Below are 17,500 nucleotides of genomic sequence, written 5' to 3'. Positions count from 1 at the left end.
AAAAAATTCATGTGTCAAGATTTACAGTGCAATACCAGAGGATTATTACCATACTCGATGAGACTATCCTCACAATGTACATATTCATGTAGTGAGTGAGTGATATACAACAGGTTAAATAACATTGATTGAACATAACTGTTCAATCAATGTTAATAACTGTTCAATCATTGGTAACTGTTCAGTGTTCAATTAACACCGATTGAACATAACTATCACTTCACCATCACCGGACAGGTTGGTGGTCTCTCTGTCTTCTTCCACCTCATTTCTGGTCTTGCACCCTCTTCCCTCTCGGTGCTCCGTCCCGCCCCCCCCCACCCCAGGTATCTGCAGGATGCACACGGTCCACCAGCAACCCACTCCTTGTGAAACTGCCTAAATCCAGAACCACTGCTCACCTCATTTATTACTTTTTTTCCAAACTGTGGAACCACCTTCCACACACTCTTTAAATGTCATTCTTCCCTCCAGGTCTTCAAGACAGCCATTCACCATCTCAGATCTGTCTTCTTTCACGCCAAGCAACTGTGCACAGTTAATTTGGCAGCGACACCAAGGGGCACCAGGTGTGCACCGGCACCACCGGCACCAATAGCAATCAGCACCAAGGAGTGCCAGATATGTCCAGAGAGATAGCCCTGATCTCATCGATATCTGACAATGAGGGCCTCCATCCATTGTTGGGAGAGTAGTGGAACAGTAACTCAAAACGAAGAGTAAAAGTAACAGAAGAGTTGTGAGAGCAACTCAAAAGTGGCATCATGTCGAGGGTAGAGTGACCAGGTCTGAATCTGAACCAACAGTTTGAGATCAGGCCATTGGAGAAAAAGAATGATTTTATGTCAACTGCAGTTATGGATGACATGACGTTGCTGATTGGAAGCAAGCTCATAGGCCTGTAATTTAGGGTATCAGATTTTGCACCATGTTTATGTCAAGCAGTAATGTTGGCTGACTTCCAAAAAAATAGAAGATGACTTAGGGCAAATTATAGGGTGAACAGAGCAGAAAGAGAAGATGCAAGAGCAACAGAGCAGATTTTTAGAACCCATGCGTTGCTGCTGCCTGGGCCAGCTGCAGAATCAGAGCGAGGTGATGCTAGAAACATTCCACATTCTCATGTACAAAAGGCACAGAGTCCAGGAAAAGTTGAGTATGACTGAGTAGGGTGGGTATAGAGAACTATGGGTTGGGGACAGTATTTGGAAGCAAATGCAGAATGTTTATCAACTTAAATTTTATTGTGATCAGCCAACAATCTCAAAATTAGTGAAAAAAAACCAATGCATTGCAGACAGAATGCATGAACAGATGTTGAAAACCAAAATATAAATTACAAACACACAAGTGCACCTCCCAAGGTACCCCATGTCAGAGTGCTTCAGGCTTCTTCTTCTTCTTGCATATAGCAGCTTGGCTGCTGGGTAGCTATCGTTTTGTTGGGGCGCAATTATGCCACTGATGCTGTGCCCCTATACCAGTACACTGGTACTCATTTTGCCGACCTCAAAAGGATGACAGGCTGAGTCAATCCCACCTGGTGTTATTTCAGTGGCCAATGGGGCTCAAACTCAGGACCTTGAAATCCCAAGCCAGCCACCCTCACCACTGAGCCAACACCAAGCTTGCAAGCAAGATGTCATTGCATCAATAAATGTGTCATCTGTTGGTTGGGAGATTATCCTAAATGGCCCCTCAGCTAGCAATCGTCGGTGGACAATGAAAGATTCCAAGGTGTCTTTCACCAGAGTAGGTAATTATGTGTGAGCAGTCTTCATGAGGTGGTCAGTCGACCCGGTGCACAACAGGGGATGTAAAATTGCTGCACCACCCTGATAATTTACTGCCAAAGCCACCATCCCAGTTTGGGGCCTGGGGAGAAGAAAGCGTTGTGAGCTTCCCAACTTAATTTTCCAAATTCTACTGTATTTTTGAAATGCAGTTTAAAAACTTGTACATTTTTGCTGTAATTGGGACCTCATTCACAAGGACTATGACATGGATTAGCCATTTCACCAACCTGTGCAAATGAAAAACACCACTTATGCAAAATATATTATATTATATTGCATTTATCTTTTCATTGTACGAGCAGGTCAAGAAACTGAAGCATTACTCGATTTGTTGTATCCATCCCAACATGTTACCCATTCTGTAATGTACAATGACACATGACTTGCTTTTATTCCGGACCCCATTCCAACTCATTGGAATGCATTAGAGCAATTGCACGAATGCATGCTCTCATTATTTTGTGTACAAATTGCAGACTTTTGGAAGATCAAGGAGAAAAAAAGATAAACAAGTGAGAGGACTCACAGCCTTTCCTCCTTGGCTCTGATCAGTTTATCCTGTGTGTGCGCCAGTTCATCACACAAAGCAGCGTTCTGCTGCACTCATACAGGCACACAATACACAGATCACTTACAATGAACAATATATTATTTGATGTTCCACTGTTTTTGGAACACTTCAAGGCTCATCAGCAATAAACTAAAATTTAAAACAAAACAAAAAAAACAAAACACATTGTGAGCTATTGCTGACAAGCATAATCAATAATCAAAGATAAATTATTAGATCGTAATCTATCCTGAAATTATTACAATATTTAAAAAAAAATTGTAATCGGGCAGAAAATGTACACAGCAGACGTACAAAAATGGTTGCCCGAGCCAAGCGCCGAAGGCGTCGATATCGTTCGTGAAAGCGAATGCTTCTCACACCCCTCCTCGTGCCTCGTCGCACCTTCCCCTTTGTGCTTCCCACAATGCTGCGTGACAACACACCCGCTATACCACGGGGCGAGACGCTCTTGGGAGTGCTGCCCGTGTTGGGGGGGCTTGTGGATGGATACATGTGAAGAAGTCGTTGCTGCCGTTTTTCATCCAGTGTCTGCAGTCATTCAACAATTGCTGTTGTCGTATCAAATTTATATTGAAAAAAAAAGAAACCATCATCAGTTTTACAAATGCACAACAAAATCAAAATATGTAACAGTATACTGGTTATACATTACAGACATGAGAATTTGGGAGATTCCATGCCAATGGGGTTGGTTCAGGCTGCCCAATAGGTTAACATCTGAAATACTTTTGACAGTTCTCATATGATTAGGCTTCTATGAATGATGAAAAATTGTCAAAAGCATAAAAGTGTCAACAACACTCCACAAATAAACCAGCAAGACCATCTATCCTAATCTTATACAGTATTACGAGTCATTTGACTCTCGCATTGTAATGGGCAACAAATTATGAAACCTTATCGAGAGAGCAGCGTCATGAGTCAGTTATACCGAGACATACTATGAAAGAAAGTGAAGATATACATTGGGAGATTTCATCCTGTAACAAACATAGTAGAACAAGACCTCATACTCCTCCATAATAACACAATATTTCACTTGAGCTTAAAGCAGTCCTCAGAAGAGAATGAGCAGGCTCCTCGCTCCTGCTCACCTTATATCACCAACGAAGCACTTTCAGATTCCATATTATGGGTCTTTTAAAGGATGACCTTCAAGGAAAACCATTTTTTATATAAATATATATATTTGGTAAAAAAATTAATCAATAAATCTCTTAGGTTTAGGTGGCACCGTTTTATCACAGGTTGCATTTTAGTGTTCATCCCAAGTTGCTCTGAGGCTATCACAAGTCAGCCAGCTGGGTTTTTACAGGCAATCAGGTAAAGACTTGGTAATTCTCTTGAGATGAGCTCAATTTCCAGGAACTTTGAATTAAAATCCTCAATATTGTTGCAGCCATGGAAATGGACCCCCAAGCAGAGACATATAGTAGTTCCCAGAATTCATTATTTCTTTAATTTGTGTGGAATAGATTTCCTGCCAGTTGTCCAGATGGATGAGAGACAAATGCATTGTGTTGGCTTAGCGAGGCCTTTCCCCCTTCATCCAACTCTCAATCTTGCAATCCATGCTCCATCCATCTTTTGAACCGCATTTCCATGGGTTCGCTACTTGCTCGAAACTCCGTACTCCAATTCCCCATAACATCTTCACCCTGTCTTACACTGCCGAATCTCCATTTCCCCATAACTCCTTCGCCATGTGCCATTCAAACTATAGAACCCTTAATCGTTTACACCCAATTTAATTCATTTGACTTCCCTTCCTTCCTTCCCCCCCCCCCCCCGCATGTTTCCCACAACACGACACATTACTCGATGAAAACCCTTCATTTATTCAAAGGCGCTAGGTGGGAAAGATAATTGGCTGGGCAGAGAAAACCTGTTACATGGCGAGGGGCCGACACCATTGAAGAGTCAGACCTTTAGAATGATTTTCGTTGCAGGGGTGTTGGCTGGTGAGCAGAGCCAATGAGGGTGCCTCATGCAGAGTCAAGGGCATGGTGTGACCTCTGCTCTTGGGAGCTCCACCTAAAATGAACTTTGCTCCCTCGTGTCTCCGCCCAGCCCAAGCGGCTTAAAAGCTGGAATACCAGAGTATTTGCGGCTGTTTAAACGTGTCAAAGACCTGAGTGAAAAGAGATTGCTTGCCTGCCTGCACTTGTGAAAAGGGATTCCTGCTGGAAACAAGCTGTGTTGACCAAGAATGGGTGGCGCGAAGCCAAGACAAGCTGCACCATAGCTGAGTCGAGCTGGGCTGGGCAGACCACATTGTGAGGAGTCAGGCACGGAGCCAGACACGAGGGCAAGAAAGCCATGGGATCCTTGGCATGGCAAGGCAGCTCCATTACAGACATACACAATCATTCTCATGCTTCCCTCTAAGAACCCCCTAATCATCTGCTTTAGATGCACAAAAGAGACCCCACAATTGCAAGAGAGCATTCAACAATTGACCTCTTGACCCATCCGGGCGAGGTACTGACTTGCATCTCACACCATTTCCTCTAAACTCTAAGGCTACATTGCATATGCCGTTTCTCTCAATTAATTCGTTTCCATACACACCTTGACCTTCCCTAGCTCCCTCCACTTGGGACCGGCACGAGCCCACCTGTTCGTGCAGGGTAAGAGAGAGGTCACCACCAAACTTCGTCCAGAAATAGTCTTCATTTTTTCTATCTAAGTTTCCACAGAATGTGTCTGATGGCACGCCAGTCCGATGTTTAGTTTTTGATAATAATGTGTAAGTGGCCTCTATAAACGTTAAGGACAACTACTTTTATTTTGTACCTTTTAATTGTGATCTTTGTTTGTGATTCCTGTGTGATTGTAAATACAGTAATCCCCCGTTTCTCGCGGGGGTTACGTTCCAAACCTCCCCGCGCTAAGTGAAAATCCACGATGAATGGACGCCTCCCCCCAAAAAAATCGATTTGTCTGGTCTGGTCGGTTTGGGTTTGAGGTGCCTGAGATCGACTAGTCTGGTCTGGTCGGTTTGGCAGTGATTGGGTTTGAGGTGCCGGATATCGACTAGTCTGGTCTGGTCGGTTTTGAGGTGCTAGGTATGAGCAGTGCTCGTCCAACCGCGGCAAACCTTTTTCCTTCCCGAAGCATATATCGAGCACCTTTACCTTAACCTTCTCCTATCCTGGAGCGTCCCAGGACCTTCCTCTGGCGCTTCGGTTCCTTGCCAGAAGCCTTGGAAGGTGCAGGGCGTTTGGGCGGCATCGTGAGGCTTGGAGAAAAAAAACGTAGAAAATATTCGTAGTTCACAAGCGAAACTTTGTCTCGTGCGTTGTGTAACTGGTCGAGCACCACGTGTTATAATTTATTGCTTAAATGATTTATATTTTGTATATTACCACTGCGATGTACCGGGGGAATCCGCAGAAAAAAATAGTTACGTTCCAAGGGAAAACCCGCGATGAACTGGGGGCGCGATAGGTGAACCGCGATGAAGCAGGGGTTGACTGTACGTCCTTCATAAATATTGCCGAGAGTTGTGCTTGCGTATAAATGTACAACTTGTTCCAAAAAGACCCAGACAACTTTGGTTGTCAATATATTTCGAACCACAAATGATTCAACGATACCCTTTGGTTTATATGACAGAAACTCAAAGTTTTGTATACTCTATCAATACACCGAAATGTGAGCTCTGTTTGTCATGCACAGGATATCAAGGCGTTACGCGAGTTCTTGGCATGTTCGGCTCAGCTTGTTTGCATCCCACCAGTGTGCATGCAGCTGTGATCCGAAAATGAAGATCCTGCAGGTTTGCCACCTTGGTGTTGTAGACAACATCTTTGACAAACCCACATAGAAAAAAAAAAATCAAGGGGGATTATGTCTGGTGATCATAGGGGCCAGGAAGTTGGTCCATCTCAGCCAATCCAGCGACCTGGAAATTTTTCATTCAGGACGGCTCAAACGATGAAGGCCCAATGAGGGGAGCACCATCCTGGTGAAAAATGATTTCAGGTTGCAGGTCTTCAATCTGTGGGAAGACAAATCCTTTCAAAATGTTCATGTAAATTGTGGAGGTCACCGTATCCTCCACAAAGAAAAATTGACCCACCAAGCTGTCATGGAGAAAGCCACACCACACGTTGACCTTTCGACTGTCGCGTATGTGCTTAATGACCACATGGGTGTTTTCAGAGCCCCAAATCCTCACATTGTGCTGGTTGACCTTCCCCGATACATGAAAGCAAGCTTCGTCTGTGAACATGACCTTTTTCAGGTAATCTTCGTCATCCTCTATGCGACAGCATTTCCAAGGCAAACGCCTTGCACTTGGGTCCATCATTTGATTTGAGTTCTTGCAGAATCTGCACCTTTTGGCATAAAGCTTCAGTCTCTTATGCAAAATCCTGTGTACATTGGTGGTTGGTTGTTCCAGTTCCCTGGATGCACGTCAAATTGATTTTCTGGGACTTTGTTGAAATGATTCACACACTCATTCAACATCTGCTACATTTGTGCTTTGTCGACTGGTACTTTTGTTTCTGACAATTTCCAGTCTCCTTATACCTCTTGTAACACTCTCTCATACCAGTCCACAATGGTGGATTCCTTCCTTGCCTTGCATGGAAATCAAGCTGAACTTGCATGTTGAATCATTTGTGGAACTAAACATATTAACAACCAAAGTTGTCCAGGTCTTTTTGGAACACCCTGTATTTGTTTTCGAACTCAAACGTTTCAGACCTGCTTGCTTTCTTCCTTTCCTTAATTGGACCGATTTAGTGTGCAAGCATAGATGGACAGGAAGATTTTGCCCCACTGAGTGGCTCTGCTGGTTGAGCCAACATCCAACCCACGGTTTCGCTCAGCCATAATAAGTGGACGGGTGGGCGTTGAGGGTGTAGTTTCCCAATTGGGATCACCAAACCACCGGGAAGGTAATGCGTTCATAAAAGGAGCAAGAACCCTACTCAGTTTGGTGGTTTCAATTGGTATCCGTGGTTGACTAGCAAACTTCCGGACTGCAGAGTTATCCGTGGCTGGTGGCCTCAGGTCCGGAGGTGAGGGAGCGGGTCCGAGGAACCCTCTCGTGGTGACTTCAGACCCCGGTTCCATAGCAATATTGTTGCCTTCCCCCTAACACTAACCCACAACATCTGGGATGATATGGTTCCATGTCCTCACCACAAGGCTACCATACTTTAAGGTGATGATGGCATAAATATTGCCATTAGGTTTACTTTTGTGAAACCACTCCCTCATAATAAAGCAACAATGGTCCAACAACAACAAAACATAATACTTGAATACTTGACTTACAATGATAATGGAAAATACATATTTTATTTGAAGTTTATACTTCAAGAATATACTTGTACTAGACTTTGGTAATTCATTACAATTTTTTAATGATCATGTCATTTTTACATCGAGCTACATTTTCACCCACCAGCAGCCCAAACACTCCATTCTGATTCTCAACCCTCTTGAATCTTCGGCTTCCTTTTTGTGTCTAAAACAAGGAATATAATGAAAAAGTGATCTTCCAATAATTATTAAGGTACGACAATGACAAGGTTATTGCATTCTTCTTATTTTGTATGCAACACAAGGCTGTGGGATAGCTTCATTTGTTTGAGGGCATGGATATGCCACTGATGCAATGCCCTTTGTACGTTGGGGCAGGAATTTGGAATTTGGCCAGAACGCCAGCGACAGCTCGCCGACTCTTCGCCAACTACACCATGGGATCTTTAATGTCCACCAACTAATGCCGGGAGACGGAACGTCCATTTAACTTCCATCCAAGGGACGGCACACACATCGATAAATTATCCTGCCTGTGAAACACCAGGATGACAGTTTATAGCTGGGTCTGGATTCAAACCCAGGCTCGACGGCTTAGAGGGAATGTGCATACGTCGAGGCTATCCTGTCAAACCTAGATTATTGCATGATATACTTGTGGTAAAAACCAGGAACTCGTCCATCCGTAAGACCATTTAAAGTACAGAATTACCAAATATGTTTCATAGCTACCACCATTCACAAGCTTTAAACCGTTACAAGTACAAAACAGCCTAATGGTTGCTCGACTCAGAAAATTTATACAAAGCAATAATGTAGTTCTCACCCATTTCTACACACTGCATAGATCCTGAGAGAGAAAACGTTCTTACCTCTCTGTACATAACAGCTTCAAGACTGGATTTGGAACTGCCAAAGATAATGATAGTAATAAAAAGCAAAACAAACAGAATAAGCTCCACAAAGACCCTGAAAGCACTGTAAAATTAAAAAATAAATTCTAGCAATACTGTATTGTTCAATACAAAGACAATAAGCAAAAGCTGTTGACAAATGTTATTTCCAATCGCTTACTCCAACGCACCATGATGAGGGGAAGCAGAAATCAAGGATTTATGAGCTCACATCCCAAACTTACCTGGATTGTACCAATCCCCTCTGTATGACCCTCTGCTTTATCTCCTTTATGTGCAAAGGTCGGCGGGCATCTTCCAAAACCAACTGTCACACAAGCATGCACTATATCTTTGCAATTTGTATGACAACTTAAATCAGAAAGCAGACTTCAGGCCAAGTAAGGCAACTTTACTGGGGTGGGGATGGAAAGAGTACCAAGCACCACCACCAAAAAGGGGCATTGTGCGATGGTCACGTAGTTTTGGAAAAGTTTACATCAACATCATTCTGAAAGTTTTTGTTCTTTTCAAAATCAAAGTTTATATTTAACATTGAAATACAATGATCTGTGCTTGGGAAGGGGGAGGAGGGGGAGGGGTTCCAGTGCTTAAGACGAGTCTGATTTTGCCATTTCAAATGTTTTCAGTGGCAAACCCAATACTATGCAATTGCCTTTCCCCATTCATTTTCGACATTTTATTCTCAAATAGCATAACACAATACTGTATTAATATTTATCATCCTTGCAAAAATATATGTTTTTAAACAAATGCTCACCTGTGCTGCGTTTAACCATGTCATGTGTTGCTTCTCTGGTGTCTCTGCTGGCGGATCGCTGGAACATGCACAAGGGACAATATAATGCTTATGATAATTCACGGACCGGTGTTTGTATGTTTGTGCGAGTTTGTTTGTCGCACTACTCCTTCTACAGTTCTGGGCTGATTAAATCCAGACAAGCTAGAGAGGATCAGCATGATCCCAATTAAAGTATAGAGGTGGTTTTTATCTTTGCTAGTTGGTCCTGGGGGGTGGGGAGGATGGACGCAAATTGTCTATGCAAATGTGTATAGTGCAGTGCCACCTCCAGGTGGGGGAGGGCATTACAAATCCACACCATTTACAGTGTAGTATTCCTGTCCCCACATTTTCCAGTGCAGTGAAGAGTTTTGAATAAAAAGCAATAGGTATGTTTTTACTTCGTGCACGCAACCAGGGTTCCCCACCGATACAGAGCTGAGTAGGGGAATTTTGTTGGTTCTGGGACTATCCCATTTCCCCCATTGACTTTAATGTTAACTCAGGGAAAAACTATTTGATCCTTGATGCTGGTGTTGTCGAAGAAGATTAATGGATGTAATTCAAAACTTAACTATCAAAATAACTTCACAGTGCATGTATGTAATTCCCATTAGACACAGGTAGGGGGCCCTAACTAGAAACACACACTTATCGAAATAACAAAGCTACGGGGACGGCTGTCTGTCTGTGTGCACAAGGCTTCCAGATTTGTTTAAAAATATATATAATATATATATATATATATATATATATATATATATATATATATATATATATATATATATATATATACTATTGTGTTTAATTAAAATTTTCTGAATGAAATCTCTTACCGATTTATTGATACTTTTGTGTTTAAAATAAAATTTCATTGGTGAAACCTCTTTCTGATCACTCAGAAGATTGTATTTTAAGCAGAAAAGTATCTATAAATCAGCAAGAGATTATTTTTCTCGGACCTATTTATTTATTATATTTTTGTGTTTAAAATAAAATTGTTCGTATTTCAAAATGAATTCAAAAAGGCTTCCAATAAATATTTGTTGGGTTTGTCGTTGATTAAAACACCTTCTTTTCTTGTAACTTTCTGCACCATCGAGAATGTTGATAAATAATATGATGAGTGAGGGTTTGTTCTTGGGCTAAATATCTTTGCTTGGTTGAGACAAAATGATAAACCTCCCTCAGCGTTCTGCTCTGAGCTCCTCCTGAACCACATATCGTTTCAAAATTGTAGTAAATTATTTTTCCATTGTTTTCTTGACATCCATGAAATCTTTTTAAATCTCTCAGTCTGTGTGCTTTATTTACGGTTGTCTTTGTTATTCCTTCAATGATATTTTTGATACTGTCCACAGTGATTATGTTTCCCATTTAAATACCAAGGTTGTGATTTTTGCTTGGGTCTGTACTTTTCCAGAGTTTTGAGGTCATTTATATAGAAGTAATTTTACTTAAACCGATTTTTTAATGGATGAGATATCTGAAATACATCGTTACCTCTGCCACCAAAGGTGAAAGAGGTTACGTTTTCACCCCTTTCTGTCTGTTTGCATACAGGATATCTCAAAAAGTTGTGGACGGATCTGGATTAAATTTCGTGGACACTTTGGGTGTGTGACAAGGACGAACTGATTATATTTTGGTGAAGACCTGGATCAGGATCCGACTACTATAATTTTTTTAAGTGATTCTTCACCATTGAGAGATAGGGCCAAAAACGATACGTAGCACGATATCTCAAAAAGTTGTGGACGGATTCAGACAAAACTTGAACACGTTGGGTGTGTGACAAAGAAGAATTGATTCAATTTTGGTGAAGATCCGAATCCGGATCTGATAATTCTTTGAATGATTCTTCATCATTGAGAGATCAAGCTAAAACGATATATAGCATATCTCAAAAAGTTGTGGACGGATTTGAATGAAACTTGGTGGACAGGTTGGGTGTGTGGCAAGGATGAATTGATTTAATTTTGGTGAAGATCCAAATCCAGATCTGGATGCGAGAATTATTTATTTTTTTAAGTGATTCTTCACCGTTGAGAGATTAGGCCAAAAACGATTTTTAACCTGGTATTTCAAAAATGTATTGATTGGGCCCGATATGTTCTCGTGGATCTGGCATTATGTGGTGGAGGTATGCGCTCTACCAAGTGCCCTTCTAATTTTAAATATAACATTTTATAGCACAAGGCAGTATTATTCACAGGTAGGGATATAAAGGGAAGGAATCTCTGTTCAAATGGTATTATAAATAGGTAAGAGAAAGGGGATTGAGGGTGGATGGCCAGGGGTGAAGGGTGGGGGGGTAAAATAAAATAAAAGTTTTTGATGCATCGTCGAGGCTCATGGAAGAGCTTGGTCCCAGAAACAAGTTAATGCAGAGAAGCTGGTGCAGGATGAGTGGAAGAGGTGTGGGAGGAGAAGGAGAAGTTGGTGCCAGAAATCTGTTTGTGAGAAAAAAAATTTACTCATTTTTATTGATAGGATCAAATAGTTTTTCCCCCGAGTTAACATTAAAGTCAATGGGTGAAATGGGATAGTCCCAGAAACAACAAAATTCCCCTACTGAGCTGTCAGTTGCCTATACACCACCCAGATAAAGGTATGCGCCAGAAAAACGTGTTGCATGCTTGGAACAAGATCACCCATAAGGCGGGTACTCTGCTGGTAATAATACCATTTATTTCGCACCGCAAGGCAGAGAGGGTTGCGGAGGCAGTTTCATCAGCAAGGAGTAGAGTCCTGGATGGGTCGCCACTCCGACACAGGTTACCCCGAATGGTTCTTACCCCAGTACAGTGGTATTCATTTTGCAGACATCAGAAAGATGACAGGCTGAGTTAACCCCACGTGGTGTTAATTCCACGGCCAACAGGAGCTCAAACTCACGACCCTAAGGTCCCAAGCCAGCCACCTTAAACCGCTAAGCCAACACCAGGGATAATTAAGGGATAATATATTCTGAAAATTAAGGTAGGCCAGTCAGTTATAACTGACAATTATGTCGATTACAAAACATATGTAAGTGTTTCTATTACACCCTATTATAAACACACTGGCCAGTGTCCGAGTTCTGTTTATCACATGACCTCAAATTCGTGTTTTTATGAAACTATAATTGAGGCTCACGGAGAACTTGGACACACTTTATACAAAATGCAGAATGCAGTGAACATTGGAGAATGGAAACAGATTCTTTATAAACCAACTGTTTGATAAATACAAGTTATGAAATATTTGATAATAAGATTCACAATTACGAATGCCTCACAAAAAGCTTCAGCACATGAGGAGTCCATTGCACCAATCAAAGTTGTGCAATGGCTGCTTGTCCATCATCAATCCTTTTTAAATGTTGAGCGTCAAGCAATGAAGCACAACATAAGTTTTAAAGTTTTTGTTGCGACTTGGCCAGGATTTGAAGCACCGACCTCCCAGACTCAAAGCAAAGGCTCTAACCATTACACCACCAAACCTGGTGGTATAAGGAGTTTATAGAAAGAATCCTGGAGATCAAAAGCACAAATGAAAATCCATGGCGCCGTCTGGCTTTATTAAGGTTTGGGACAATTCAGGTGAGGCTCCTTTAGGTTTCGGAAAGCCATTGCCGAGTCAAGGAAATAAGCATGTCCAGAGAAGAACCTGCATAACAAAGTAAGTCAATTCAGCACACAAGCATCCTGTCTGCCAAAGCCACTCGGCACTGTAAATCATCCTCACATCAACCTGTCCCAAATAATTTTCTCTCCCCCTTTTCCATGCCACCCCATCTTCTGTCGATTTATAATAACACAACACCATCTTAACATTTATCCTCACCTTTCCAGATGATCCTGCCCTCCAACTACCACCGTTTCAAGTCCGGGGAATAAAGAGAAAGTGTCAGCCATGTCCTCCCCCACACTGGTATCCAGGCTACTGAGAGGTGGCAGTGAGGGATCGAGTGGAGACAGGGAGCCACCTCCTGGGCTCACATTGCTCACTGGCGCCTGTTGAGGAGCAGGTGGGTGCCAAGAGATGTAAAGGGTTAATCCCTACTTCAAAACAAGAAATATCTTCAACACATTTCTTACATGATAAATTGCAGTCAATGGGAGATATGTTAATAAAATACAAAATACAGCACCAACAGGGCAATGAAAACATTGGCATTGAGGGATCGAGTGGAGACTCGATCGTTTCTACCCCCGCTAATCCACCCCAAACTCACCTCCTTCAAATTCCCTGCTTTCCTTCCTGAAAGTACCTGTAGTGTCCATCTTGTTTACCCCATGTACTCCACCCCATCCCTCTCCCTTACACAGATCTCCTCATGTCTCTGTTCCACAGTTTTTTTCCTTCCCCTTCCCACCCCTCTTGCTTCCTGCTCCCCTTGTACGTTCTGTGTGTCAGCTCTCATACGAGCCTCGACAGTGTATACAAAAAATAAATATATATTTTGGGATATTTTCAGTGTGCAAACATAAAAGTCCCACTGAACCTCATGCACAGCCATCGCAGAAGGGAACAGGAAAAAGAGCAATCAGAGATTGCAGACCCTCACCAAGACATGTTTTGTGTGGTGTGTTGTGTGGGGTTTGTATACTGGTGCATTATGTAATTAATAAGAGCCATAATTAGAACTGCCACTTTATAACTGCGAGGATTGATGACCGTTTCAGCCATTTCAGAGATGTAAATTTTTGAAGGTCTTTATTTTAATAAAAAAAAAAATACAGCTGCCAAAACACATGACCGATGCCAATTTTTTTGTGAACCATTTTATCCCAAAATGACCCTCAAAAATGTTCATGCTGATCAGATGTAGCGTTCTACACATGCAATTATGATGTCATAATGAAGGCACCTATGATGTCATAAAAATCACACTCATTCCCCATGAGGAGTACTTGCTATGTGGCAAGTTTCAATTATTTCTTTGGTGCGGTTTTCTAGACACAGAGGTCCGAAGTTTTTCCGATTTTCCAACATGGCTGCCACATCACGTAACCTATCATCATAATTATCATTACAACATTCTACATGAGTAGTCGCACCAATGGTGAAAATTGTCTCAATCCGCCAAGCATTTGCGGAGAAAAACACAAAAGTTCTGTGATAACAAACAAACAAACAAATAAACCAATGTCACCCTGACCCGTATCTTGCCAAAAGGTGATCACGTGTGACTTCTTTAAGGTCACACTGAGGTGAACAGAGCTGCTATCCACCAGGAGCGACTCCTTGAGGAATATCTGCCTACGAGAGATTCCGATGAGAATCGTTCTACAGAGTAACCATGAAAAATATGCGTTTGCCTCATAACGTCACCAAATTACGTCATAATGTCGCAAGCTTGACATATCTAGAAAGCACTCATTGAGGTGTTCAATTTGAGGTACTACACGATATGGTTCCTAAAACTTGAAAATTTGACCTTGGGGTCAAATATGTTTGACCTCAGGCGCTAACCATGAAGGTCAAGGCCAATCGCCACCAAAAATTAATCAGCTGAGCGCCAGACCATGAACTGTATTCCCATGAAGTTTGAAGACGATCCGATCAAAATTACTCAAAAAATAAGGGTTTCGTCGACTCCCCTGATTTGCGACAAAGTGACCTTGACCTTTGACCTTGACCTTCAAAATTTTATGCACTGAAAGGGACCTCTATAGGCCTCTGATATGCGAAGTTACAAAAATTTCCAATGATAACTGTGCTCTGCAGAATTTTTAATACGTGATTACAGACAAAAAAAAAAAAAAAAAAAAAAAAAGAAAAAATACAAGCTGCCAAACATATCTTGCAAAAACTTCGTTTTGGCAAGATAATGAAAAAACACTCGTAGAGCGACATTTGGTAAAACAGCACAAAGTAGAATGGCACTCGGTACAGCGCATACTTCTGCCAGATGGAACAGTTCACGTTTTGCATTCCACTGATGGGCTGGATCCGAAACAAAATCTTCTGGCCTATTTTGACCTTGCTTCACTTCAAAATTAATCGGTGTTTGAATGCATTGACCTGATAAATAAATCCTTTTCAAGCTTCATATCAATCGGATGAAAACTAAGGATTTTTTTTAAATTTGGCCTCAATTGGCCGATGTTCACCTCAAAAATAATAGGTGGTTGAATTCAGTGACGAAATGCTCTTCAAATTTCAAGTTAATTGGATTAAAATTGAGGATTTCAGGCATTTGGCCGATGTTGACGTTTTGGTCACTGTTGACCTTTTGGTCTGTTTACTTCAAAATTAATAGGTGGTTGAATTGGCTGACCTGATATGCAAATGCTCTTCAAATTTCAAGTCAATCGGATGAAAATTGACAATTTTAAAAACAATTTTAAAATTTGGCCTCTTTTGGGTTGACCTTTTGACCTATGATAACCTCAAAAGTAATAGGTTGTTGAATTCAATGACCTGATATGCAAATCCTGTTCGAATTTCAAGTCAATCGGATGAAATTTGAGGATTTTAGAAAATTTGGCTCAAATTGGCTTATTGCCCTATGTAGACCTTTTCGGTCGACCAAATTTTATGAAACTTCAAGGCGGGACCGTCGCAGGGTCCGTAACATTAATCTCTGAAAAATTCAGAACGATCGGTTGAACAGTTTGGGCTGGAGGCGAGCGGACAGACAAACACACACAAATGAAAAATCACTCACAGAGTGACAACTTGGCAAAACATCACAAGGTAGAATGCTACTCGGTCGAGCGCATACCTCTGCCAGGTGGAACAGTTCACGTTTTGTATCCCACTGATGGGCTGGATCCAAACCAAAATCCAATCTGCTTGTTCTTGTCACCTATCCAACTCATCCACCTTGCTTTGTCATAACTCATCCACAACTTTTTGAGGTAATATATTGTTGCGGGCCGGTGGGGTCGGGTGAGAAGACCACTAGGTGGAGGAAGCTACGTCGATTTCCACCAGACTCCCCGGAATTGTAGGCCGTCGCTCACGGATAATTCCGTGACGCTGCGGGTCGCTTAACTGACCGTGGACACCAATAACTCAACCACAGGACCTATGGTCCTCCCGTCTAGAATCGGGTTTCCTAATTAACCACGCGGTTTAACAACCGGGGAACCACGCCCTTGGTACGCCTTGTCCGAACCGGATCACTCTACCAGATTGGATCACCTTTCCGGCTCGGATGCAGCCGAGCGGCACTGCCAAGGACGTACTGGCTAAAGTAGGAACGGACCGTGGGGAATAAAGACCCGGCTAAACCTGGATTCGAACCATACTGGACCAATGAGGGAAAAGACAAAGGCGAGCTGGGAGCATTTCTACAATAATTATTTATTTACAGCAAGCAAGGAAAAGCATGTGGCACAACAAAGGTTTATTGGGTATGTAACGTAGGGAAAGAGGATTGGGGTGTGGGGGGTGCGACAATTACACAAGCAACTTACTAAGCAGACACAGTGCAGACTTGACACGAGATTATTCACAGTAACAACAATAAAAGATCTTATACAGGCTTACTTAACAGACAGGTGCCAGCACACTCAGACATACACACAGAAAAAGAAACCCCAATGAAAAAGGCACTTTTGCAGCCAGGGAGGGAGGGGGTTGAGGTTATAATTTTCGGTACCTGGGTGTTTCGGGGGGAGGGATGCTCCGTGGTGCGGTACGCAACAATAGCAGCGTTGTTCTGGCCATAGACGCACGTGTGGAGATCGTGTTCTGAACAGGAGGAGCTTTAATGGAGAAGGGAGGAGTCCAGAGGGCAAGGGTGGAGCAGTAGGCAGGACCAGGCAGGAGGCTTGGTCGAAAAGCAGGAAGCGAGGTCGTGTGGGGGGAAACGAGGAACAGAAGGCGGGCCTTCGAGGTGAGACGTGGGCCGAGTCGAAGACAGGAGACACAGCGTGAAACACACACACTCACTCACATATCAACCCTCACGGAGGACTTCTCCGTGTTTTATAGAGCCCGGAGCTCGGGGGAGGGGCCATGCCAAACCCGACGTGATCGCCGGAGTCGGCGTTCCGACTGGCGCCAACCCCCCCACGTGGTCCGCCATCCCGGGCTGGGCTTCAGCCAGACGCTGGTATAGCCCACCCACCTGGGTGCAAAAGCGTACATGACAGCTGCACATGTCTGGCCTCAGGTGTGGAAGCTCAAAGCCCAGTCTACTCCAGAGTGCACGTTG

At 42.6% G+C, this 17,500-nt stretch overlaps 1 protein-coding gene across 11 annotated transcripts in view; it reads right to left on the bottom strand.

The window, feature by feature from the left end:
• The window catches only part of TBRG1 (transforming growth factor beta regulator 1), a 78,715-nt gene that overhangs the window by 48,367 nt on the left and 12,848 nt on the right, over positions 1 to 17,500 (bottom strand). For 7 of the 11 annotated variants that reach the window (XM_085873457.1, XM_085873460.1, XM_085873452.1 and 4 more), the window contains exons 2-8: positions 13,174 to 13,343; positions 9,325 to 9,382; positions 8,789 to 8,871; positions 8,523 to 8,559; positions 7,793 to 7,855; positions 2,662 to 2,898; positions 2,323 to 2,393 (exon numbers count right to left, since the gene is read on the bottom strand). In XM_085873457.1, the coding sequence (XP_085729583.1) occupies positions 2,323 to 2,393; positions 2,662 to 2,898; positions 7,793 to 7,855; positions 8,523 to 8,559; positions 8,789 to 8,871; positions 9,325 to 9,382; positions 13,174 to 13,343 (719 nt within the window). Of the gene's footprint in view, positions 1 to 2,322; positions 2,394 to 2,661; positions 2,919 to 7,792; positions 7,856 to 8,522; positions 8,560 to 8,788; positions 8,876 to 9,324; positions 9,383 to 13,173; positions 13,344 to 17,500 lie in introns of those variants that run through there. The other 4 variants (XM_085873462.1, XM_085873455.1, XM_085873456.1 and 1 more) reach the window with 4 other exon arrangements.

Source organism: Eptatretus burgeri, chromosome 3, assembly GCF_056783735.1.
Source record: "Eptatretus burgeri isolate ZD-2024b chromosome 3, Ebu_testis_v1, whole genome shotgun sequence".
NCBI classification, from domain to species: Eukaryota; Metazoa; Chordata; class Myxini; order Myxiniformes; family Myxinidae; genus Eptatretus; species Eptatretus burgeri.
The sequence above is the reverse complement of the archived record's forward strand: the minus strand, read 5'-3'. Positions and strand labels throughout refer to the sequence as shown.